Genomic DNA, 26,794 nt, shown 5'->3' with positions numbered 1-26,794 from the left:
ATACAGACTGGTATTTTCAACCTTCACCGAAGTTTTTTGTCTTGGAATTTCCTCTGGGTTTTGAAAACATTTGTCACAAAGTACTCTGAGTCGGGAGGCTTTGCAGGCTCTCTCATCCCTGTGGTGTGTAATAATCATCCCTAGCTCTTAGCATTTCGCAGCAGTAGAGCTCAAAGTGCTTTACAAAGAATCATGATCTCCATTTTACAGGTGAAAGAGGGGAAGTGACTTGCCCCAGATCACCCAGCAGGTGGAGTCACCAATAGAACTCATGTCCCCTGAGAGTCCCAGACTGGAACTCTGTCCATGCTGGGCAGACAGAGGGGGCTACCTGTGTGACTGCAGGAGTCCTGCAAGGTGATGATGTAGATCAGAGGTTCTCAAACTGGTGGTCTGCGAGCTCCATTCAGGTGGTTTGAGGATAGTTCCCTCTAAGGTGCGCACCTGGGCGGCCGCACACAAGAGAATGAAGGGCCACCCACCTAATTAGTGGAGCCGCGCAGGCGTGGCTCCACTAATTAGGTACCTGGACCCTGGAGAAGATGCACATGTAAGGTGAGGTGGCGGCCTTGAGGGGAATAGGGGGTAGGCGGCAGTGGGGTGAGAAGAGGGGGTGGGGGGAATTTGGGACGTGCAGGGCTGCGGCGGCCAGAGAAAGAGGCGACTTTCCCCAGCTCCAGGGCTGTGGCTGCTGGGGAGAGACGGCCCTCCTTCCCAGCCTCTGCTCTGTGGCTGTTATGGTAGGGGAGAGACGGCCCCCCTTTCCAGCCTCAGCTCTGGGGCTGCTGTGGCGGGAGAGAGACCCCCCTCCTGCCACGGCCGGGGAGAGAGGGCACATCCATCGCATTAGAAAGGTAAGACTAGTGATATTAAAATATGAGTTGTGTGCTTTTATTTGTAGAACAAAAAAATGGTAATTATTATAAACCTTTTTTATATAGCACTTTTATCCAAAGCGCTTTATAATAGTTAACTAACGGTACAAACAACATTTGGAAAGATCATTAAGTGATCCACTGAGACCCTCAGCAATTTTCAAGTGGTCCGTGAAAAAAACGTTTGAGAACCACTGATGTAGATTGTAAATGTCATCATGCCGGCATCATGAATGCCTGGGGTGCTATACACATGCTCAATAATAATGGTAAGCGCATGCTGGGGGGCTCTGAATTTGGCTGCCATGCTCTGGACTCCCGGCCCAGAGCAGAGTCAAGGGGCTGATAGGCTGCTCACCTTATAGTTCGCCTCACAGTCCATCTCGCAGCTCGTGGAGGGGTCGCACTGTGAATTCGAGCAGACACAAAGAAGGGGGGACAGTTGTAAGCACGGCAGCAAACGGGGTGTCTGCAACTGATCTGCCTCATTCGGAATCCGCACCCATTTCTCCACTGACCACGTCCCAGCTCCTCCTGGCTGTACCTCCCCGGGGAGATCAGAAACCAACTGGGAGAAAAGGAGCATGGACGTGGGAGGAAAGGGGAGGGGGGTGTAACGGGATGATGGGTGGAAGGGATGGGCAAAGGGGGAACCAGGTCTGTGTGGGGTGGAGGGGATTGGGATAGCTAGGGGCCTGGCTGGTAGGAGATACTGGCAGGACTGTCCAGATCAGGGCCGAGCTGGGATCTCTCCTGGAGCAGAGTGGGACAGGTCTAAGCAATTCCACTGGAATGCCCCTCTCTGTGCTAACTAAGATCCTGCCCGTAGAAGCAAAGCCCAGCGGCCCTGCCCAGGAGGGCGACAGCTCAGATCTTTCCCCTTCCCTCTCCCCACTCACCCTGCGAGTTCCCAGCTGATCCCGGTCTGTCCGATTACTTGCCAGGACTTTAAACTTTTCAGCCCAAGCCTCCAGGTCGAGCTTCACTCCAACCACTGGGGAGAGGAAAGGAGGGCGTGGGAAGGTCACAGAGAGGCTCTCCTTCATACCCATGGCCATGCCCCGCACCCTGGAGAGGTGCGTTGACTGTGGCCAGCAAGTGTTGCCCCATATGTTAAATCAGAAGGAGCTAGACTCAGTAGAGTTGAGGGCTCAGGATCATCTTCCTAGTTTCCACATGGGCCAGAGGGAGGTGGCTGCTCCCCATCAGTGGAACCACACAGGGGAAGCCCAAGATTGACTAGACACAGAGAGCTCAGCCTAGAGCCAGGGGCACAGGTTCCAACTTTTCCTTTTCCCCAGGGGTACTCAACCCCAGCTTCACCCTGAAGCCCTGCTCACACTCCGCCCCTTCCCCCACGGTCCCGCCTTCGCTCTGCCTCTTCCTGCTCCTGCTCTGCCCCCTCCCGCAAGGCCCTGCCCTCGCTCCGCCTCTTCCTGCCCCCACTCTGCCCCCTCTCCCAGGCTCCTGCCCACCTGGTGCTCTCCGCCCTCCCCCAAACCCCTCCCTGAGCCACCAAACTGCTGTTTGGCAGCACCACCCCTTATCAGCTGTTTGGCAGTAGCAGGGAAGAGCTGTGGCCAGTGGGTGCTGAGCACCACTATTTTTTTTCCGTGGGTGCTCTGGGGCGGGAGCACCCACGGAGTTGGGCCTATGACCAGGGGGCCCTCACTGGTGGAGCAGAGCAGGGGAGTCCAGGCCCAAGTGGAACAAAAGTGGAACCCCTGAGCCAGGGTTAGCGTCCTGAGTGGCAGAGCCCACAGCTGGATAGAGCCTATCACCCTGCAGGCTGTGCCCAGACAATCCAGGAGAATCACATGGAGGGGCTTTCCCCTAGGTCTGCCATGCAGACATCTCCCTGGGCACCCTGACCTGCTGGCTTCAGGGTCCTCCCGCCAATGCTGAGCTCCACGGCCGTGCTGACCAGGATCCCAATGGTGTTGTTTTCGAGCTCCAGCCCTCTGTAGCTGGCTGTGGGAAGAAGAGAGAGACCTGAGACCATATGAGATGAGGGGAGGGCCACCAGGCAGGTCCCTCTGTAAGGGGAGGCCCTGGATCCATCCCTGCTGCTATGGCACTTTCTTAGATTTATAGAATCCAAGGACAGGAGGCACGGCCGTCCCTAGCCATTCTGGTGCCTTATGCAGCCCCCCCGTGGAGGGGGAGGGCTGGCCTCAGGCCTCTGTGGGGGGGCAGGAACAGGCTAGGGGGGCAGAGGGGAAACCGTCCCCCAGCACGAGCTGGCGGAGCAGAGTGCGTTGGGGCCGGGTCGCTGCACTTCCTGCCTCCCAGTGAGTGTCCGACCCTGCACTCACAGTTCGGCAGGAAGTGGAGTGACCTGGCCCCAGCCCACTCTGCTCTGCTCCCCTAGCTCCCAGCCTCGGGACTTGAGGGGCAGGGAGGAACCGCCCCCCAGCACTCACCGGCGGCGTGTCAGGGAGCTGGCAGCGTGGAGCAGGCTGGGGCCGGGTCGCTCCAATTCCCACTGCTCGGTGAGTGCAGGGCACTCCCAACCTCTGCTGCAGTCCTCAAGGGAAGGGGTGGAATGGGGGCAGGGCTGGGGCGGAGCAGGGGCGGGGAATTTGGGGAAGGGGTGGAGTGGGGGCAGGGCTGGGGCTGAGCAGGGGCTTTGGGGAAGGGGTGGAGTGGGGGCAGGGCTGGGGCAGAGCAGGGGCGGGGGCCATGGGGAAGAGGTGGAGCAGGGGCTGGAGCAGCACACAGCTGCGTACTTTGCGTATGGGTAAAGATAGCCCTGACAGGAGGGACCATTGTGACCATCTAGTCTGACCTCCTGGATAACATAGGCCAGAGACCTGCTCCACAATACCCCTAGAGCAGGTCCTTTAGGGAAACCTCCAATCTGGAGTTAAAAGTTGTCAGTAATGGAGAATCCACCACGCCCCTTGGTAAATGGTTCCAACACGCCTTATTTCCAGCCTGAATTTGTTCAAAGAACCTCCCTGCCAGGCAGGGCTTGGGATATTGCATCTGCTGGGTCGAGAGCTGGGCAAACCACACAGCAATAACTGTGTTCACACCTCCAGCTGAACACCCCCACTCCCACTCAGTGGAAAGGCTCTTGGGCTTCTTCTCCCTTCAAGCCTGATTCCACCTATGGCTGCTGGCCCACCGACGCTCCCGCCCAGCGGCAGGGCTCTCTGACAGAGCCTCTGACTGCTCCAGGCCACGGATCAGCTGGGGCACTGCCGAAGCACGGACAAACCATGCGCACCTTGCTCTTTATACAACTGTCTTCCTGGCAGCCTGGACAGCAGGAATGCCGTCTGGTTCACCAGCACCAGCACATATGGCCTGGCAGAGTAACGCTGCAGGCCCAGCTAGTGCTGTGCCCGGCACCTTGCTCACCATTACGACACAATTCCTACCTCCAGGAAAGGATTCTCCTATCCACCAGTGGGCGACACTCATGTAAAATACATGTGCAATGGACAAGGATATCTGAATCAGCAGAGCCCAAGAGATGAAGCTGCCCAGGGACAGATCTCAGGCGTGTTTCCCCAGGAGCCCCTGGCAGGGCCTGCTCTGTACTTCCAGAGGTAGCAGAGATGCTTCCAGCCCCCAGACACAGCTCCAGGCCCCAAGAACCATTGCTGTCTCCTCTCTCTTGGTACTGCTGCAAAGCAGCTGAGCCCAAGGAATCCTATCTCATTCCAGAGGGCCGTGAAGCACTGGGCTTGTCCCTGCCATGCATACCCAGCCGCTGTCTGGTTGGGGTGCCGGTGCAGGGTGGTACTTACGGTCCTGGTAGAGCGGTTTGAACATATACCCCTTGTTGTCCAGGCTGCGACGATAGAAGCTGGCGTTGAAGGGCTCCGGGTCCTCTTCCCAGTCGTCAGCAGCTCTGGAGTCAGGGAGGAGAAGAGGCCCCAAATCAGTAAGGCCATCAGTGGTGACAGCTCATGTATGCCAGCCTGCCCGCATGTTGAGGCTGCACCCTCATACAGACAGGGTTGAGACATGAAGGGTAATCAAGGCTACTTACTTGTTAGGGAAAACTCGGGTGATGCCACCATCCGTGGCAGCAAACACAGCCAGGAGACTGTACCTGCAGTGAGACAGGACAGGAGCACAGAGCGTTACAGCTGGTCAGAGGGTGCTCAGGCTCCTACCCCTCCTCAGCACTGCCCTCACTTATATCTAGCTATGGGTATTTTTCCTACCATCCATCACCGTAGTATTTGGGCCCCTTCCATGCCAAATCAATAGCAACAGTGAAATCCCCCATGGACTTTGTGGAGTCCCTGGCACTTCTGCCTTGTCAGGGTTGAAACCCTGCTTGGGCTGGGGATGTTTTGGGGGCAGAGCTGGGTATTAAATGGGTGTTTGAATGAGCGCAATCAGTTGCAGCTGGGACCCCAGGGGGTTCAATGCTTCCTACAGCAGTGCGTCACTGATGGCGGAAAGGCTCTCCCTAAGAGGAAGGCATTGTGCAAAGGTTCCAAAAGATGGTCTGCCTCTGGATTTGCCTGATCTGGATCAGCTATTGCATGCACTGAAACTGTCATCTTGAGCACCATCTGTGCCAGCAGGGAGAGCTTCCCACAGCCATGCCCTGCCCCTGGCGCCTACCGTTGTAGGAGTGCAAGCTTTCATATCGCAATGCGGCCAGTGCCAGCAATGTGGGCTCCTTCTGAGGGCTGAGTCTCTGGGGCTGTGAGCTTCCCCAGCACAGCACCCTAGCTGCACTCGGGGAGTCACACATTAACACCACAGCTTTTATTTTGAAACCCATCTGGGTTCACAGTGCCTGCCAGGGGTGGCTGTAGTCTCCACTCAGCGCAGAAGCTGGCTACTGCAAGAGCCTTGCTCAGCGAATGAACATCAAGGTCAAGGCAGAAAGTCTGGCCTCAGGCAGGGAGTTTCACGGCTGCTAATGCTGGTATTGTCTAGCCTACACAAGCCCCTCCGGAGCCCATTCCAGGAGGGCCCTGCCTTCCAGCCATTGACTAAGGGACTCAATCTCCCTGCTCCCAGCTGGAATTGCCCCTGGCTGGGCTGCTGCTGGCGAGACTGGTTCTGGAACGCAGATGTGCCTACGTGTTGAGGTCCTGGTCCTTCCACACCCTCTCCACCAGCTGTTGGGTGATTCCCGTGTCCAGGATCAGGTTGTGAAGGAGGAAGTTGTCACCTTGAAAGTAAGAGGGAGAGAAGAGAACGATGAGGTCTGTTCCCCACCCGGAGCCTCCCCCTGACCTGCCAAGCAGCAATCTCCCCCCACCCAGGGTTCCTGCCCCAGGGACTCTTGCCCCTCTGAGTGCTGTGTGAAAGAGGGCGGGTTCCCATCGCCCTTTGGCCTTGGCTGCCTTTCCTCTCCATCCACTAGAGCCCCTTCTCCAAGCTGTCTGAGCCACTGTGCCACGGCACAAGTCCTGGGCTAAGGAAGTGGGCTCTTCCGTGGCTACTGTGCTGTTCTGCACTAGCCATGAGGAAGCTAGGGCTGGAGAACTGCAGAGACAATCCCAGGATAGGGCAGGTGGGACATGGATTCAGGGCTCCCGCATGGCAGCCAGCTGTGCAGATCCCTGAGCTACTGAGTGCCTCCTTTGACCTGCTCTGGGACATACTTACCCTTAAGCAATACAGACATAACCACTGGGGAGAACACAGGGCTTGCATGAGAGAATCATGGCAGAGAGCAGGCAGGCATCTCTGCCAAGGTACTCTAGTCCTAATCTACACTATCCCCTGCTAGCCCAGCCCTAGGCGCTCCATACACAGCTCAGTGCCAACCTGCAACCCCCTTGCTATCCCAGCACTGCTCTGTCAATGCTCCTCCATCCTGCCCTGAAGCCCCCTTGCTATTCCAGTCCTTCATCCCCTCAGCTCTGCTGATGCACCTCAATCCCAACCTGCTATTCCAACCCTGGACCCCCACCCCAGCTCGGCCGACAACCCTCATTCCTGCCCTTCCGTACCACTTCCTGCTTCCCCAGCCTGGCTGGCCCTCTCTTAAGAACAGACTATCACACAGTGTGCTGCTTTTGGGGCTAGGACCAATGCCCGCTTGGCATCAGAGCCCACCAGCCTCCTTTGGCTCATGAGCTGATCCCAACTTAGAGCTCAGCCTTGCCAGGCGTGTGCCCTAGCCTGCTGAGTCAGCTGCTGATCTGGACAGGTGTCGTTAACGGTTTATCCCCCTATTCATCCCCTCAGCCTTCTGTGACCCTTCCCAACCCAAACCCCACCCTTTCTTCCCCGAGAGAAGCCCAGGACCGCTCTGCCCACGCTGGCCCCTGTGGTACTTACACTGTTTGGAGTCTGGGGTCACCTTTTCCATGAGAGCGATAAAGTTTTCCAGGAATTCTGTGTTGTTATCCGACAGGTCAAGGTCTTTGCAATATTCTCTGGGATTAGGGTGAAAAGATTTGGCGTTTGGAAGGAGGAAAAAGTTACTGTCACTTTTCTCCCGCTCAGGACTGGTGCAATCCTGTCTGTGTGCGTGTGTGTGGGTGCATAGGGCTGCTTGTATATGGGTAGGTGTGCACGGACTACATGTGGGATGATGCCTTTGTGCTTTATATTCCTGGGGCTGCATGTGCAGAGTGAGTGTGCGTGTATTTGAGGAGGTGTCTGGGAGGGGTATAAGTATGCAGCACCCTATATTGTGCATGTGTGTAGGCTTCTGTGCTTGGATGTGTCTATGAGGAAGATCCTACACAAGTGGATGGATCTAGACTGTTCTCAGTGGTAGCAAATGACAGAACGAGGAGTAATGGTCTCAAGTTGCAGTGCGGGAGGTTTAGGTTGGATATTAGGAAAAACTTTTTCACTAGGAGGGTGGTGAAGCACTGGAGGGCGTTACCTAGGGAGGTGGTAGAATCTCCTTCCTTAGAAGTTTTTAAGGTCAGGCTTGGCAAAGCCCTGGCTGGGATGATTTAGTTGGGGATTGGTCCTGCTTTGAGCAGGGGGTTGGACTAGATGACCTCCTGAGGTCCCTTCCAACCCTGATATTCTATGATTCTATGATAAGTGTGTGAGGAGGTGCTGGTGACTATGTGCAAGGGACAGATGCTGGGTGACATTTAGATGCGTGACCGTCCCTCTGAGTGGGCCTGCACTATTTGCATGGGCTGCATGGAAGCGTGTATGTTCACCAGAAAACTGCACATTCAGGCTTTCCAGAGTGGCACTGCATCATCACCCAAGAACCACTGGAAGTTTATGAAAGAGTAAGTGGCCAATTTCAGTGGAGACAGCCGCCACACTGGAATTTATCAGCCATATCAACCCAGGGTCAGGCACTGCTGCCGGCTATCTTGATACCTAGTCAGCCATGCCATCAAACACCATGGGGGAAGGCTGCTAAAGCTGCGACAGCACAGCACCACCGGCAACTGGGCTTGCTAATGTCACTGAGCGGAAGTACCCTATGAGCAGTCACTGCACCCTCAGATCGCTCCACGTCTGCTCAGATAAGCTAGGGATTGCTGGTTGCTTTTAGACGTCCCTTTCGGTTCTTGGATTCAATGGGCAGAAATAAGATGGTAGCACATTCTTCAGCCCCAGCGGGTCTTTGGTCAATTGCCCAGGGCAATTCCCTTACACTGACTCTTGTCATGACAAATCCCGGGGCTTTGTTGTCAATGTACCGGGGCTCAGCTGGCCACGCATGTGAGTACTAGATAGTGTGATGGTACTATGCCATTGCACTTTCTCTTAGCGTGCAGACCAGACACACCAGGAATATCCACAGCCCTCTGCAGCCTGAAAAGGGCCCACAAGTGTCCTCTGGGTGAAACTTCACAAAAGGAACCACCCGCCTCTGGGGTCTGAGACGTGGGGGAAGCAATCAGATGATACGCGACTACTTGCTTTCACTGCCGCATGGGCAGTGGGAAGTAGCTAGAAGCAGCATCCTCTCATTGGAACACCAACAAGAACCTGTGGAAGGGCAGCATCACCTGGAGTGGCAAAGCTGGTGCCAGCTGCTATGGCTCCCCAGGAAGATGGCGTCACCTGGCAAAACAGTATGATGCCTTCTGACATTACTGCCCAGAATGGTGGCAAGAGCCCCTCAAAAGACAGTGCGCCCGGCACAGAAGGATGAGGTTTTTCAGGGATGACAGCTGGAAGGGCCATAAAAGACCTTTGAAGGGAACACCACGTGAGGTGAGATCTTCAAACCTACTTCTCTTTCTATGGGTGATGACTGGCACCTGTCACGCTGGTATCAGAACACCTGAAGGCACCTTACACAGCATCTATCAGAAGCACTATTTGCTGGGCTGCCTAAAACTGGATCTTATAGAGGGTGAAGGCGAGGCAGTTACAGAATTTATAATCTGGCTGCTGATCCCAGCTCTAGCTTTGAGGTGACTTAATGGCATGGAAGCCTTGGAAAAGTCACCAAACTCTCATCATTGGCTGACACAACATCCAGTGGTAGTTTTTCTCTCAGCCTTCCATGGAGGTGAAGGCCCCACTGCACTCACCCTGTGCATGCAGCTGCAAAATCCAGCTAACGTGTAATTGCCGAAAGTGTCACCATAGGTGAATTAGCCAAGACTTGGGTGCTGCCTTCCTGTCACAAGTGAACCCTAACACCAGTGAGGAAAATTGTGAAATGTGGCAGGCGCTCAGGTGAGATGGGAACAAGGCTGGAGGAGGTGGACGTGGTTTGGTGTTTGAAGGCCTCTTGTGCTGGAGCGCCTTCTCCAAAAAACACCTGATCTACACAACTTCAGATGCTGATGCAATAGAAGACAAGATGCTTCCAGATGCCATGGCATAGCCTAAAAGAGGCCCAGGGTTTAATAAGCAAAGACTCTACTGACCACATTAAGTCTGGGAGGAATTTCCCTTGACTTCCATACCACAGGTACCTATTTCCAGGTCTGGATTGCACCTGATTAGACCAGGACCGAATGTGACTCTAGTTTCTTTCTCATGTTGTCATTTTAGTAAGGGTGGGCCTCACAGTTCAAGACAAGAATTCTTCAGTGGACCTGGAGAAGCCTAGGATTCAATGACCATCTGCATGAATTCTCCTGTCACATTAAGAAGCAACTGGTCTCTCTTTGGTAGGCCCACTCCATTGAGAATCCCATTCTAAAGCACGGAAGGATGCCTATACTGAGCTTGCAATACTGGTTAATGATGTTTGATGGCATTCAGGCTGCAATGACTTATGTTACAGACTCTGTTACAAACGGGTGCATTAATGTGCCCTGACGTAGGTATTTTTTATGCGATGGCAATGTGGCCATTGAGGACCGATTGTGATGGCCTCAGACGTATCCCCACCTACCAAATTGCCAGCAGCTATTTAGGTGTTTGCAAAAGAGCTACCATACCCCCAAACACATGAATTCTTACTGCACACGAAGGATAAGCCATGGCTGTCTATGGGCCCAGGATGAACAATTCAGATTGAGAGACTCCTGAATATGAACAGCATTAGAATCACGAATGCTGCAGATGGTATCCTGTGATTTGACCATGTGGCTAGGAGCGCTGGTGACGTGAGCAGGTAGAGTGGTGGAGCATGCAGTAGGTTAAGCACTTGATGACTGGAGACTGAGAGAGTGTGGTAGACAAGACTCCAGCATTCCTTCCCTGGCTCTGCCACTGACTCACTGTGTGACCTTGGGCAAGCCACCTCACTGCTCCATGCCTCAGTTTCCCCCAACTGTACAATGGGGATAACTATACCTACCTACCTCACGCAGAGGGTTGTGAGGATTAGTTTATAAAAAGCTTGGGGACTGCCAGATACATGGAGCAGTGGACGCGTATCAAATCAATTTTGGTTCGTGCTCCATTCACCAAGTGCTCATCTTACCATGTCCTCTGACAAATACGCTCCCATTGCTAGGATTGCTGCTTGTACGCTCCAGTTACAGCAAGCCACATGCCCATCAAGTTAGCCTCACCAGCAAGAAAGCAACCTCTGGAAGCAAAATCTCTAGCGAGTCAGTTGTTTGTATTTTCCATTTATTTGGTGCTTTTGTAGACTCTGCTCTTGGAAGGAGCAGAGGGACGGGGCAGGGAGGGAGGAGGAGAGAGACAGCTCTGGGGTCTGTCTCATCGGTGGCACAGTTTCCACTGCACACAGCTGCTCTCGTCTTTGCAACATGAAAATAAGATGGCCAACCATGCTTTACCCAGGTTACTGTATTGGAAATACCAGTACACACACACACAAACACACACTCGTTATACATATCTGTACCTTTTATATAGATAGATAGGTGCTGGATTAGCTGTGTAGAAGAACATGTACCTCTGGCACAGATGTGTTTGTGTTCTGCAAAGAACCCCACAGTAGCCGCTGGGGGTCAATTGTTGTCCAAGCCCCCACACTGTGTTGATATCGGACTGCAGGCACGCACTTGGCCTGGAGTCCCGTCCTGCAGTGCATTAGAAAACGAAGGTAATTGATAGTTTAAAAGAATAAACTGGATGGTATGTGTGTGTGTGTGAGAGAGAGGTGTGATTGCATGTGTGTGTCTGGGTGTGAGGAGTATGGAATTATATAGGGCCAGATTCTCAACGTGGGTAAATGAGTGTTGTGCCATATGCTGATTGACACCCACTGAGAATGTAGCTTGGAGCTTACAATATTCATGCCTGGAGTAACTTCGCTGAAGTCAAGGGGATGAGTTTGGCTCAGTCTAGGTTTGCCCTGAGTGAGCGAGCGCCTTTTGGGTTCCATGTCAGCCGAAGCTGGGAGTCCCTGTCTCCCAAATACCCATGGCTGCAATGTGTCACTCAGGAAAGAGAAACCAACTGCTTTTAAACCTGCTTCCAGCCGTGCTGATGCTACTTCCCCGACAGCTGCTTGGCTCCCATTGCTTCCAGCCGCCAAGTCCCCAGGCTGCCTCAATCACACCAGGTTCCTCGTGCCCGTGAGTTCTGATGTGAGGGCTGCCATATCAGCCACCGCGCCAGGGACTGAACCGGGGACCTCCAGAGCTAACAGCACAGGCTGTCCAGGCTCCCACACTGGCGTCTGTAACACCTCATCTCTGCAGATCAGGCACTGTGGGGAGGCCTGTATCACACTCAGCATGAGGGTTACACTGGCATGATATTGCTCCTTGCTGCCAGGCTGCCATCACCTCCAGGGATAGGGTGCCGTGGGGAGCAAGTCTCAGCTGCTGTTGCCTGCCAGGTGCAAAGTGCATGGGAAGGGGTCAATTTAAGGACTGTCTTTACAAACTCTTGGCTCTGTGGCATTGGCCTCCCTGGCTGGGACTGCAGCTGAGTTCTTTTGGCATGAGGCAGAGTGGGTCCTGCAGCCTGCAGGGCTTTCTAGCCTTGTTTCAGCAGTTCAACTATTACTGCTTTATTTTAAGCCATCTGTGTAATTATGCTGAAGGATCAAATGTACTAGGAAGGAAGGCAGATCAATGCCTGCAGGATATCAGATGGCAGGGTATGTGGGTGCCCATGAGGAACGCTTGGGGGTCTGAGACTCCTGTGGAGTGGGAACATCTCACAACACCTGGCTAATGGGGGCAACTGATGCTCACCACTGCCTGACCCTGATATCAGCCTAGAGCATTGCCTGACACACAGCAGGCCCAGCTCTGGGGCTCAGATCAGCTGGCCTGCCCTTCATGGGCTTGGCTCTGGTGTATGCTGAAGTGACTCCTGGGGAGAAACAAAGTGGTGGGGAGGGAACCCCTGGGCATTCCATCCTTAAGCAGCTCTGCAACTTGTGATCACATGCAGCAGGTGTGACTCCTTGTCTCATCAGATCAAAACACCCCAGGAGAGGTGATTGGCGTGCATTGTCTCTCTAAAGAGCTGAGCAGTGGACTTGTGACTGGCCCTGAAGTAACTCTAGTGCTGTGAGACCTTCACTGTAAAATATGGTAGCATTTTAAAAACATATTACTGAAAGCGTTGCCAGTTCTCGTGATTTCATTGCAAGGCTCAACATTAGGCATTTTTTCTTAAATCTCCAGCTCCCGGAGGCCTGGGATTTGGGAGAATCTTGGCTCTCAAACTAAGAAAAGTAAGTTTCTGGCCTTTGTGGTTGTGGAGAAAAGCTTGAAAACCAACCAGGTGGCAAATAAAAAGAACCCCAGGTGGATTATTTTGGAAAGTCTCCTGATTTCTGAGGGGTCTGATGCACGATTTGCGAATGCCTGGGGTCTGAAATAAGAGGAAGGAGAGAAAAGTTACTGGATCCGAATGTTCTGGCTGAGGCCATTCTGTGACAGTCCAGGTAAAGTCTCTGTATTTCCTGCAAAGCCATGGCTTGAAAAGCCACAAACTCGATGCTCTCCCTCTTTCCTGCTGGTTTTTACATATTTGAGGCAGGGAGTCAATTCCACGTGTACCCGCCATTTTGGCATAGCTAGGTCGCTGTGCGCACAGCGATCTGACATGGGCTCTTGGGAGAGGCTGCTTTTGTGCAAAACTATCCAGATGATGCAGTGCCACTTGGCTGGATTGGAACTGAAAAGAGCAGCAGTGGAGATGCATCTGTATGTGGCAGGCATGCTTACAGTATAACAGCACTAACAACAAGGGTGTGTGTATGTAATAGTGGGTTTCATCTGGAGGGGCATAAAGTCCCCTCTCTGTGTGGGCAGCTGAGTGGGGAAGCCATATGGTTTTAATTTCCTGCTGCACTGTGCAAGGTCCACCTCTTTCCACTCCACCAACATGATGGAAGTTGTCATTCCCCTCCCATCTTCTAAACTTTTCACATGATGGCTAGAACGCATTGTAGATTCCCACACACCTCTATTGCTCAAAGATCTATAGGCGTCCCAAGGTCATCTTTAACTATAGCCACCTATATATCTACACAAATGCGTACAGATATATGTGCTCACACACGCACAGAGATATTAATATGTGATATATGGTTTCTGAAAATTGCCAGGGTACATATTAGAATTGATGGTATATCATACAGTCTTATTGACACTCATGTAATCTCATATGGTCCTCCTGGGACATCTTACAGTCCTTTTGGTCCCCAGGGATATCATAGGCCTTGTAGGATAGGGAAGCAATAACACAAGATCCTATTTTTTTTCTGATGTGTCACAGTATTGATACCAATTTGGAGCAAGGAACAGTCACGGAACAGATTTCAAACTGGAAGATTCTTACCTATTATTAGAAAAATGGTTAATATACAATAAATCACTACACGGCAATTCCAAATTTCTCTTCTCCTTTATGAACTACATCATTTGGATCTGAATTTCAAACAGTCCGAAGTTCAGGACTGTTGGATTGGGCCCATCTCTAACATACATGAACAATACATTGGTAACGCAATGGATTTCTAATAAAAAGCTAGAAATTCATCAAGAGCTTCTGGTAATGTTCTATGCTGGGAGCTGAAGTTGGAGTCACCTGACCGCTTTAATGTACAGTAGATTCTCATAAGATGTGGGTTGGTGGGTATTTTAATAACATATGCTTTGAAATTTTATGTCTCTAGTTGACACCGTCTCTGTTTAAATTCCACACTCCTTAAGTGTCTCATTAATATCAACTCTATACCTCATAACGAACATTACCCTTCTGGAAAAGTCCTATAGCATTTAAAGAAAATAATCCCATTTGAGTCCCATGTTATATTAAGGGTCAATGAATGATTAATGGATGTGTAGTGGGGTGGTCACCTGCTCCTGCCTTAAAAGGCTTAAAACAGCCTGGGGAGAGGGCTGTGGCAGGGAAGGAAAAGTGGGGCTGAGTGGGAGAAGCAGCCTCAGATGGGGGCCACACCCCAATCAGGCCACGGCTGGCTTAATCAGGGCCCAGCTGGCCCTTATAAAATGGCAGTGGGCCAGGAGCACATAGAGTCTCCTCTAGCGAAAGATGGGCCTGGCTGCTGGGGAGTGTACCAGGGTACCTGAGGTGAAGCAGGGCTGGGGAAGGCCAGAGGAGCTGGGAGGCTCCAGACTGGAAAAGCCCCAGGCTGCAGGCCTGGCAGATGGCCTAAGACAGGGTAGTGGGGTTGCAACAGGGCAGCCCAAGGGTAGGTGGAGGCAGCAGGTCCAAACCCCCCTTGCCTATGATGACTGGCTTAGACAAACTGCAGTCGGCCCCAGTGAAAGGGAGCTAGATGGTGACTGGCAGTAGCCCATAGGCGGAGGCAAGGTAGGGATAGAGGGTGGGGGGTTCCCTGGGGAGGGGAGAACCAGATCTGTGGGGTATTGCCTGGAGGGGCAGCACCCCAGGTAAAAGGGCACAGGGGTCCGGGAGGGACACGGGGGCCAGCGATGGCGAGACACCGGCAGAGGGCGCTCTGGAGCTGGTAAAAAGAGCTACTTCCCAGACAGCCAGCAGGAGGCGCTGCTGGGTGAGTCTGTGCCCTGTTACAGGATGTTATAAGCATGTTACAGACATGAGTAGTACGTGTTAGATAGTTATAAGCACATCAGTAGGTGTTACGGATGATTCTAAGATGTAGTTATAAGCAATCTATTGACCTGTTGGACTCTATAACAACTGTATCAACCATTTATTAAAACATCTATGAACCATTTATTAACCCTTTATAAATATACCCTTAGTAAAAAGTGTGACCAATATTTCTATAGATTTTTTTCCTATAGATTTTAACAAATTTCTGTCCCTGCTAGAGAATTCTACAAAATAAAAATATCTTGTATAAAGGAGTTCTCTATCTATTAAGCCCTATCAGTTTTTAGAGTTATTTCTTTGAGTCCAATCCCTATTACCTCCTATTAGACTTTTCAATATGAGTGGAGCTGGGTGAACAAATTGACTGGTAAAATTTTCACTAAACAAAGTGCATCAGTCAATTGGCTCTGATTCAAGAGTGTTCAAACTACCACTCAATATTTGTGAAAGCGTTCGCAACTCTTCAGACATCCACAAATTTTAGTCAAAGTATTATTTCTTCAAAAATTCACGGCAAAAGTGTGTTAAGTGCTACTTGTTATTCTGCCATTTAAAATCAAATTTGTTTGGTCAACCAATTAGTGACCAGAAACACCATGTGACTGAGGCAGCCAATCACGTGAGCTGAATAATAAATCGTTGACGCGAGCGACCCCAGCTCTGAAAATGATTGGTTGAAACTATCTGATGGACACCTAGGAATAAGGGACCTGTTTGCAGAAACTCAGGCCTGGCTCCTGAACAAATCTGCCACTCTCTCTTCCCAAAAAAGGCCCTTAACTTGAACCATATATTATCCATAATTGAACAGTCTGACCCGCACAGCCAACATGACTGTATGATGCCACAGCAATCCCACTATGACTTCTGGGGTTGTCTGCTGCTCTGCGAGACTTTTCAGAAACTATACCTATATATGTACACGTATATATGCCTCATATACAGCTATACATATATACTGTGCTTGTGTATATAACTGAACAGACGATAGACAGGGGCTGCCAACTGTGGTGGAGTCTCAGCAGAGTGCAGGTAGCAGCTACCGTCTCAGAGAGGCACACAACACACACAAGAGACAAAGAGTAAGACAGGCACAATGAAGTGGCATCAGTTCTGGAGAAGGGTGATGAGAAGGGATATTTGTAGGGGTGGAAGTGGAAATGGGAAGAGGGGAGTTGAACTAGCCCCGGGGTCAGCGTGGGGAGCGTGTTTAAATGGACACCTCAGCAAGCGCACACGCAAAGCTACCTGGGAGCAATGAATACATGTCCCTCGGACTCAAAGCTGTTTGGCAGCAGGAATTCAAAATCTGCAACAGAAAGGCAACGTTATCCGGTGGGGGTTTTAAATGAAGGAAGGGGCTTTGGTCTCAGAATATGAGAGAGAGAGGAATAAACAAAAGAGATCAAACAATTGACTGATTTTTAACAAGAGAGAAAGGAAGGGGAATTCTGTTGGTAACTGTAGCATTGCACAAGAAGGAGAGTTATAGCCAATATGTTGCCAACATTAGAAAGATTTGGTGATTTGATTGGATTTTTTTTTTTTGGTTTGTGCTCTGAAATGCAATATATTTTCTCTGTTGTATATGTATGAATACGGTCTGTATAGTTACATATACACACATACATATATATATATATGTGCACACATTTATATATATATATATATATATATGCATGTTCAGTAGGTCATATGGGCATCTCTCTCTTATGAGGATTGTTAACAATGAAAAGAAACCACATGCTATGCTTGTATATGAAGAGAATTACTACAACAATTTTTTTTTGTAATAAAAATCATTGTTCAGGCATCAACATGGCCAAACCAGGGTCCTTTATGAAGACAGTCCAACCAAAGACTTACCCACCAAATAAAAGTCAAATGCAATGCACTGTGGGAGTGTTGCTGCCTTCTCGCTGCCAATGGTCTACAGCTCAGCAATAACCATCCCCCTTGGTCAGGCTGCAATGGATCCTTCCAAATCTGGATTAAGATGGGGGTTGGGAGGATCTGAAGGGGCTGTCGGAGAAGCCTAGGCTAATCTTCCTGCTCTTCCAACGGAGGTTTTACACTCTGGCTCTTTCAGATTCAAGGACCCAAGCTGAGGGCCACAATGTTATCTCTCTGCATTTCCCTGGTTCCCTGTTCTGCATCCTATTAGCTTTGCTTGGTGCTAGTGGTTTTCACTGCCATTGCCATTATCTCCTGGTTATATGGCCACTGCATCTTCTTGGTACGAAACCTGGGGCTGTCTGCCTAGAAGAATGGGAGATATTTGCCCCAGGGGGCAATGTGTTGTTGAAGCCCGGCATAGTGGGCCCAGGAGAGGACCTGATGGGGTGGAAAACGAAGGAGGAGTCAGCCAGGATCCAAATGCAGCTGTTTGGAAAGGCAGAGGCCACACCCATGACTAGAAAACCCTTGGGTTGCTGAAAGTGATTCTCCAAAGCAGAAATGCTGATTTTCAGTTCCAACAAAGGCTAAGGTGTCCCCAGGCCATTGGGCAGGGAGTGGGTGAGGAGTGAAGGTGAAGGGTTATCAGTCATATTAAACATGGTTTCTCTTTCCTCAGTGGTGGGGGGTATGGCACCAGGCGTTTAGAGACACCCTGGCTTTCTGGCCCAATCATGGATGTTACTTGCAGCCTGGTCCTGCCTCTTTTACTCCTGATAAGAGACCTTACTCAGATGAGTCACCCCATGGGAGCCAATGGGATGGGCGACTCGAGTATGGATTACTTGTGTGAGTGCAGGGATTGGGCCCTACGGGTTTTCACCCGTAAAAATTGCAGGGAAACCTTGGTCTGGACTACTGTGGCCTTGGAGGATGGATTCTGGCTTAGACAAAGGCTAGCGCAGCATATGTGGGGACTGGAGTTGGAGGAACCTCTCCAGGATAACCCAAGTGGTTTAGAAGGCAAGGAGGGAAAACAGGTTGGGGAAACCCATGCCATGCATATGGCACATGCCCAATCCAGTTGGGATTTGATGGCCCAGGTGGCTAGTCCAGCAGGGCAGGGTCCTTTGCCTTGCTCCCCCAAGGGGATGGCTGTTGACAGCTCTCCATTGCAGGCCATTTTCTGACAACACAGGCTCGACTAGTACAGCCTGTCTGCATTTTTCACATGGAGCTACATACACATAAATATTCAGAGGTTAGCCCTATGAGCAGCCAAGCCCCTTGCCCTCCCCGCCATGTCTTCCCACAGTGCATTGCACGACACACGAGGCCCTTTGCCAGGCAGCACAGCCATAGGTTGGACTGTTGTTTTCTGTAAGGCAGGGTCTGGATACAAGCCAATGAGAGGAAGAAGAGGAAAGGAATACAAAAACACTAGTAATTATTCCATCAGCATTGCCATTACAGGGTCACTGGGAAGAGGCAACTCAAGGCTGATAGAACAGGGCTGAGGGCAACGCTCCCCTTACCTTTCTCCTTCCTTCCCCTTCCTCTGTGTCTGTCTGTCTATGGCATCTGTGCCCCTCTCTGTGTCTGTCCATCCCTCCCAAGCCTCTGAGCCTCTCCTCTCCACCTGGCTGGGGCAACTGATAGAGGAGTGGGTAGCTTCCAGTGGTTCTGCTCAATGCACTGTGGAGTGGGGTTGTGGGTCTCCTTGGTGGATGTGGGGTGGGAGTGGTGGAAGGAGGGCAACGAGAGGCACGTTCTCCACATTCCCCCAGCCATCTGCACACCTCAGAAGATGCAGAGAATGCGACTGGGAAGCTAAGTCAATTTCCCACATGTTCTCTCATTACTTTAAACCCATTGGCTGTGCTTTTCACTAGATCATGGCCCTGATTCAAAGCCTATCCATTGACTCTGACAGATTTTGGGTCAGGCCCTCTATGAGGCACAGTGTCAGGCCAACGTTTTCATCGGCTGGACTTTAACGAATCCCACAGGATCTGGCAAAGCAGACTGAGGAGGGACCTGGTATTTTTCAAACAGAATATTTCAAACGGGCTGTTGTAACAAAGACGGGGATCAATTGTTCTCCATGTCTGGTGAAGGTAGGACAAGAAGTAATGGGCTGAATCTGCAGCAAGGGAGAGTTAGGTTCAATATTAGGAAAAATTATCTAACTCTCACAGTAGTTCAGCTCTGGAACAGGCGTCCAAGGGAGGTTGTGGAATCCCTGTTGCTGGAGGGTTTAGGAACAAGTTGGACAAACCCCCATCAGGGCTGGTCTAGGGTTACTTGGTCCTGCCTCAGCACAGGGGACTGGACTTGACAGCTTCTTGAGGTCCCTTCCAGAACAATGGTTCTATGGTTTTATGATCTCTCAAAGTATTTCAATGCCTCTTTCCCAGGGAGGCATTGGACGGCCTTATTCATGGAGTCACTGAACCAAATTCTGCCCTCAGTCCCATCCGTGCCCTCCCACTGTATTACACCGATGTTCCTGAGAGTAAATGTGCCCATGAACCAGATCCTGACACGTCTCCTTTTGGTTTTAAGAGCAGGAGAGGCAGAGCTGGTCCTTGGCTGCCTGACACCTCTGGATTTCACTGACAGGGTTTTCAGACTCAGTTCTCCAAAAAAGGCAGGACCATGTCTTGCTAGTGCCTGCGCAGGACCAGTCATTTCCTCCCTCTGTTTGTATCACAGATAGAGAAGTGGTGAAGGCAGATGCTGAAGAGTAAACATTGTCCCACTGCACAGGGCTCAGGAATGGAGCACCACGAATGCCACTGGGACACAAGCAGGGCAGATTGCTGGGTCAAATTCAGAAGTTCTTGCTCAGCCCCTACTCCTGCTGAAATCCATGGGAGTTCTGCCTGAGTAAAGACCGTAGGAGTTGGTCCAATCTCTGGAAAGCTATGCTTATGCTAGGCCAAATCCTGAGAGGTGACCAAAACCACCCATTCCCACGGGATGGGAGTTGCTAGTTGCTCTGCATTTCTCGGTGTCTGGCCCTTTATCCTGAGCTACACAAAGATGGAGAAAAAAGAAACCATGGAAGGACAGCTCCATCCAAACTCATCCCCCTTTATTTTTCCACTGAGGACGCTCCTAGATCCCGATCCAGTGGCCACTGAAATCAATGGAAAGACTTCCATTGACTTCAAGGGGCATCAACTCAGGGCTCCAGTGCATTGTGGGAAATTCATATCCAAGCAGATGGTCCAGCATCACACCAGATTGTACTGTATACACCTAGACCCATTTACTTGAATACATTGTGCTAGCCAACTCCACCCTTGGTGCCACCAGACCCAGGATATCTCAGGCAGCTGCAGCTAGCTCAGAACCCCGAACTCTTCTCTACATACACACATTTGCAGCACATGGACACACGTATTCAGGTTTAAGAGCTGTTCATTTGGGGATAAACCCTGCCGCAATTGACTTAAACTAAAGCATAATAACTTAGATTTAAACAATAAGAGAGTCCTCACTCCTCCATTAAACTGAATCGGCCTAACATCACACCTGGAGTTAAACCAGTGCAACTCAGCATGTGGACCAGCGTGACACAGCCATGGCTGGGACTGAAACGATGCAGCGATGCACAATCTGGGGCCTTCCTAATATGACAGCTGAGACTTGATCCTGGAAGAAAAGCTTTGATTCACGCGTGTCATGGACCTGCCTGAGATTCCAGCCCCTTTCTCCTGCTCTGCCAACATCTCCCCACTCAGGAGGTCTAAACGCTTATTATTATTAGTTTTTAAGTGATCACTGGATCTAGTTCCAAGTACCGCTGAGTCTGGAGATCTCTGCACAGCCCTATCCCATTCAGTTTGAGTTGTCTTGAAGAGGAGGGACGCACAGGAGCAAGGATGGGAGGAGGAGAGATTTGTAGGGAAGGAGTGAGAGAGGGAAAGAAGAACAAGAAAGGGGGCTGGGGGAGGCAGAAGAGCAGGATATTAAACTAGCTACAAAAACCTTGCTGAATCAAAACATAACAATTCCATAGGAGATGGACTCTTTAACGGTATCAAATCGAATTTCTGAGCAATGCACAGGGAAGGAGTGCAGAGATAAATGGGGACAAAGCTCTCATGAACATAACAAGACATGTTGCTTTCAAATAAAGGGGAAAGAACTGGAGGGAGGGAGTGGAGGAAGGAACAGTCTGGCGGAGGTTTGCAAGGTTAGGCGTGGCAAACGGGCACAGGAAATGGGCAAGCAGGCTGGGTGGAGGAGGTGGGGGGGAGTTGGTGAAGGGTGGGAGTGAGGGGTGGGGGGTACTGGACACGGGGGGTGGTGGTGGTGAAGGGTTAGTGGTCTAAGACTGAAAATACTTGCCCTTCATTTTGATGTTTGGTACTGTGTGAATCCACCAGAGAGAGAAAGCAAGAAAAAAACAAACGAAAAAAACAACAAACAAAAAAAAAAGGGGGGGGAGGGTTGGGTGGAAAGGAGGAAGGAGGGAGGGCACAAACAATATTTTATTCAATTTTTGTTTGAATAAAAATATTGTGTATCATAATCAGACCAAAAGGAAACCTCTTGCAAAAAAACGACATAAAGAAAAGAAAAAAGGCCACAGTAAAATAATAATAAAAAGTATAGATATAACTAGAGAACTATAATCGATCTATATTTATATAATCAAAATTAAAATGAAAGTCAGTAGCAAACAGTTGCAACAGTCTTGATATAGAAATGTTCTTATTGAGTTAGCAGACCATGCAAAAAGACAAAGTTAAAAGAGATCAGAGGCGAGACACGAGAGTGCCCAGAGGCACAGAGACAGAGAAGGAAGGAAGGCAAGAGAAGGAAAAAGGTATACAGAGATAGGCACAGGGATAGAGAGCTCAAGACAGGGAAAGGGACGATGCTGAAGGCTGTTATCCCACTCTGATGTAAGTGGCTGCTGAGAGAGCAAGGACCTAGGGTGTGGGCTGAGCAGTCCTCCAGGAGGAATCCCAGGAGCCGCCATGTCTGGGGAGAAGTCTTGGCCTAGATGTGGTGTGGGTCACTGCAAGCTCCCTTTGTGTGTAAACCCAACCCCTAGGAAGGGGGTATGTTTTGACCCACAGCGCCTTGTGTGAGGTGTTTATGGAGCAAGGTGGGGAAGTCACATATGCTGTGGGGGGAGGTCACAAAATCTTTTGAGCCCCCTTCTGCAGGTGACCCTGATGAGGGAGAAGGCTCAAGCTGCAGCCCAGAGACAGCAGAAGCATGTCTCGCTCCCATCTCTAGAACAGCAGCTGCTCTTCCTGGAATAGATGCTACAGCTGCTCCTTCCCCAGGGGGCACTGGGGCCAGTGAGTGCCAGCCCTTCCCTGCCCAACACGGGGCTGAACGAGGCCCCTGAAGCCTACCTGCTCATCTTCGAGTGGTGGCTGCTGAGGAATTCTGGGCCCTCCATTTATCTAATTTTTTAATGAGTCAGGTTTAAGCTGCAAATCAGGCCCTGGGTGAGGACAGCTACAAGGCCCTCCTAGCTGCCACCCTGGGCTGGCTGCATTTGGAGGAGCTGTGCTCCAGGGCTGAGCCCAGCAGTGAGCCTGTGAACCACAACTGATCCACTGGGCAGCTCAACCCGCATCATGAACCACAGAACTGACGGCCATAGTTGCTCCAGAGCAGTTTTTAGGACGCAAGCTTGGCTTGATGGCCCCAGCCATCTATGCTGGCACAGCCTGGGCAACACACGACAACTTCTACATGGAGGCTGAGAAGCCAGAGGACCACCTAGCAGACTCAGGGTGCACCCAGACATTGGTGCAGAGCGCTTGGAACAGCCCCAACTCCTTCAAGTGACAGAGCCCAGGGGCATCTCCTTGAGGGGATTGCCCTGGCTCCCATCACCCACTGCCATGGAGCGAGACTGGACACAGTCTCTCCTGATTCCATGAGATGTCCATGGAGTCATTTGATTGACTCCCAGCCACAGGGCCAAGATGCAGGCTACCACAGGGCTTTGCAGGAGTTTGACCCCAATGGGGCTTGCAGTGGAGAGGCTACCAAACTGGACATGTTGGCACGGTTGTAGCAGGGAAGTAGGTAACAGGATGGCAGTGTTTGCAGGCTAGCAAATGCTGTTCCTGCTAGGAAAGGGTTACATGGATTCTGCTGACTGATGCAGATGGCTCATTGCCCTACCTAGATATATCTAATGAGCGAGGACCTAAGGTGTGGGCTGAGCAACTCCTTGAAGAGGAACCCTGGGAGCAACCAAACCTGGAGAGGTGACTCCAGATGGATTTTGTGTTGGTTCATTCCAAATTCCTATTGTGAATAAAATCAAACCCCAGGAAAGACCTGCGTTCTGACCTGCTACACTAGGGACTATGAATGCAGCAAGGTGCTCAGAAAGAGAAAGGGACAGTGGGCAGCAGAGAGAGACAGACAAGACAGAAGGATAGAGAAATGAGGGAGAGAAAGATGGAGGAGGAAGCCTGATTCACCCCCTTCAGGAGCGACTCATAATCCCGAGGTGGGAGAATAGGTTCTGGCGTAGAACAAGAGAGAGAGAGAGGTGCGCAGGTTAACACATAAGTACATAGACTAATTATAAATTAATTAAAAAGAAAATCAACGAACCAAAACTTAAATCATAAAAACAAAAGTGGTTTAAAACAAAACCCAAAAGAATCTTAACGAAAATAAAACATGCAAATTTTCACAGGCTTTCAAAGTAACTGGCTGCTACAGAATTATCACCTAGTACATCGAAAGCATATACAGCAGCATGTCAACCTCATCTCCTCTAGAGGGGTCTTTTTTTTTTCTTTTTTAGGAAACATTTTGTTTTAGGGGTTTTTTTTAATGCAAAATCTAAGTCTGAAACCCTCGCATTCCAAGGCAGACAATTAACCTTCCATTTTAAATGTCATCGTTCGTCTCTATTTTGAAATGATTATTATTCATTTTAGTAGCACACGTTTTGCTTATTTTCCCCCACATTGATCATTCTCTATACCAGCTGGTAGGTTCAGGGTCAAATGGCATGTCAAAGGGCAAAAGGAAAAGGAAAGTGTCTACTTACACTTCACTTGGAGAATCTGGTCGCTGAGGTTTGCCCGGATGTAGTACTTGCTATAAGGTGGTAAGGTTAGCCCCAGGCTGTGGAAGGGAACGAAGAAATCAGCATGTTTCTAGCCTGGCTGTCAAACTTTTTCCCAGGGGTAGGATCCTGGGGATCCAGGGGTAGGATCCTGGCCCTCGGACTCCAGTGGGGCCAGAATTTCACCCAACATGTTGTTCTAGACTGGCGTTTGACAATGTAATCAGGGACATCTGGGGCCTGATCCCTTAGGAGTCACTGGGCAGTCTGTTTTCAGAGCAGGAAGCGACACGGACATAGGCTCTGTCCTTGCCTTTACAAGCTACCCCGGCACCCACACAGAACCCCACTGAGAACAGGGGCAGTTCCCAGGAACAAAGCCAGAACATGCTAACCTCACCAAGGAATGTTTGGAACACACTCTCTCCCACCCCACTCCCCCATTAGATATAGGGATGGATGGCTTCAAAGTGTCTTTAACTAGTACATTCCCTTTAGCTGACTGGATACAGAGATCCAAATCCAGTTCTTCCCTCCCAGGGGTTGCACTCAAAGTCTGTCCCAGGGATTCAGGAATTCAGGCAGGTGGATGTCTTAGAGCCCCACAGCACAGACTCTTCCAATCCTGGTAGCCACAGGGAGATCCAGGAGGGTGTTTCTGCAATCGGGGACCCAGAACCCCACCTGCCTGGGGCTGTGCTCTCTAGGATCCAAGAGACCTGGGGCTGTCCTAGCCACCAGGTTCTGCCCAGCTTGATGCGGGATGTTATTTGAAGGTGAGACCCCCACCATTGATTTCCCACGCAGGGTCCTTCCCAGCTGCTGGAGCCTGTTCCCTGCAAATCCCAGAAACGAGATGGGCTGATGGGGAAGTCAGTGGTGACCAGGGCCCTGGAGACTGTTGGGAGAGGGGGGCTGGCATGGGAGTAAGGACAAGGGGAGTGAAGAGGTGTGGGTGGGGAGGAGAGCCAGGATGGCCATTCAGGGTTAGAGCCCGAAACAGGTTGGGAGCCTGAGAAGGGGGCAGCTCTGGCCTTGGGGAGGGGGGTTGTGGTTTTGGGGCCGCCTCCCTAATCTAACCCCCATTTTGTCCATTGCCAACCCTGTCATCTCCACTCTGCTCCTGTCCCTCTCCCACAAGGTGGTGCTCCCTTCACTTCCCTATCAGCTATTTGCCTCCTCTCCCTTCCCCAGGGGCTCTGCATGGGCAGGGGAAGCAAAGAATGCCCCGTCTGTCACCTCCCCACATATGGCCAGCCCTCTCTGTCTGAACTGGTTTGGTTGTGTCCGGGAAGCCCACAGCTCCCAACAGGCCAGCAAGCAGCTGGACTCCTCTGATCCCTTTCCATTGCCCTGTAGGGATTTGAGTGACATATATTTTTTATCAAGCCATAAGCACATGGACTGTTCCCCTGCCCCTGCCTGGGTGTCCAGCCTCTGAGATGGAGCCATATTGTCTTCTTATGACTGCCCCCGTTTTGTGCTTCCTTCCACTCCCCCACCCCTAAGGCCCTCCCTAGCCATTTGGGTGACCTACGCAGGGTCTGGGAGGCAGGAGCTGTGGGTGGGCACTTTTGGGGCCCCACAGGCTCAGAGTGGCCCGGGGGATTAGCGGGGGGCCGGGAGCAGCCCGCTCCGCTTCCCTCGCCCTGGCCCCAGCTGTGTCGCTCGGGGGAGGGGGCTTGGAGGAAGGGATCCCCCCCCATTCGCCGGCAGCAGCGAGAAGCGGAGCAGCCCGCCCCAGCCTGCTCTACTCTGCCAGCTCCCAGCCGTGGCGCTCGACTTCCCGCTGCCGGTGAGGGCAGGGGGCGTCCTTTCCCCAACCTCCCCGCACTCACCGGCAGCGGGAAGCGGAGCGCCGTGGCTGGGAGCTGGCGGATTGGAGCGGGCTGGGGCCAGGTTGCTCCGCTTCCCACCGCAGCCAGTGAGTGTGGGGTTTCTGGGGGAAGAGGTGGAATGGGGGCGGAACAGGAGGAAGGGTAAAAGGTGGGGCGGAGGGAGTTGTCTGCCACCCCCACCCCCCAGGGACGGCCCTGTCCCTTGCAGTGGGCACAGCCCATGTGGGGGCCGGCCGAGGGACAGGGCTGGTCGCCGGGGCTGGTGCTGCCGCGTATGCAGCACGCAGCTGCCTAGGACACCATGAAATTTGGGGCAATTTGGTATTCCAAATTTCATGGTGCCCTACGCAGCTGCGTATGCCTAAGGACGGCCCTGCCCACCCTTCTGTTTTGTGGCTGTATCATGCATGGGATCAGACGGCTGGCTCTCCACAGCAGGGACCCTGTGCACTTTCTCTAGTCTGCTTCGCAGCAATCCCTAGGGAATAGATATACTTACAATGAACCTGTCTACCCACTAGATGACAGCCTTCCCCAAGGCAGATTATGCTCTAGTCTAGAAGCCATAGCAAGCAAGCAAGATCTGTTTTTCTAAGGCTAGCACCTGCAGCTCCCACTGATTTGAGAAGTGACGGGGAAGCTTAGACTCTTTGAAAACTGGTCCATGGTTTTATTTCCCCCATGGCTGCTGCCCGCTCTCCCTGCTCATGGCAGCGAGCGTGCATAGCCTTCATGAGCAATGCACAGGCATGATT

At 51.4% G+C, this 26,794-nt stretch overlaps 1 protein-coding gene across 3 annotated transcripts in view; it reads right to left on the bottom strand.

Moving 5' to 3' along the window:
- Window positions 1–26,794, bottom strand: part of CACNA2D2 (calcium voltage-gated channel auxiliary subunit alpha2delta 2) — a 599,591-nt gene that overhangs the window by 9,343 nt on the left and 563,454 nt on the right. For 2 of the 3 annotated variants that reach the window (XM_048856900.2, XM_075130629.1), the window contains exons 22-31: window positions 24,184–24,260; window positions 21,492–21,512; window positions 16,485–16,545; window positions 7,143–7,240; window positions 5,934–6,024; window positions 4,879–4,941; window positions 4,634–4,737; window positions 2,748–2,846; window positions 1,775–1,869; window positions 1,234–1,281 (exon numbers count right to left, since the gene is read on the bottom strand). In XM_048856900.2, coding sequence (XP_048712857.2) covers window positions 1,234–1,281; window positions 1,775–1,869; window positions 2,748–2,846; window positions 4,634–4,737; window positions 4,879–4,941; window positions 5,934–6,024; window positions 7,143–7,240; window positions 16,485–16,545; window positions 21,492–21,512; window positions 24,184–24,260 — 757 coding nt within the window. The remainder of the gene's footprint in view (window positions 1–1,233; window positions 1,282–1,774; window positions 1,870–2,747; window positions 2,847–4,633; window positions 4,738–4,878; window positions 4,942–5,933; window positions 6,025–7,142; window positions 7,241–16,484; window positions 16,546–21,491; window positions 21,513–24,183; window positions 24,261–26,794) is intronic. The other variant, XM_048856901.2, reaches the window with a different exon arrangement.

Source organism: Caretta caretta, chromosome 7 (genome assembly GCF_965140235.1).
Source record: "Caretta caretta isolate rCarCar2 chromosome 7, rCarCar1.hap1, whole genome shotgun sequence".
Lineage (NCBI taxonomy): Eukaryota > Metazoa > Chordata > Testudines > Cheloniidae > Caretta > Caretta caretta.
The sequence above is the reverse complement of the archived record's forward strand: the minus strand, read 5'-3'. Positions and strand labels throughout refer to the sequence as shown.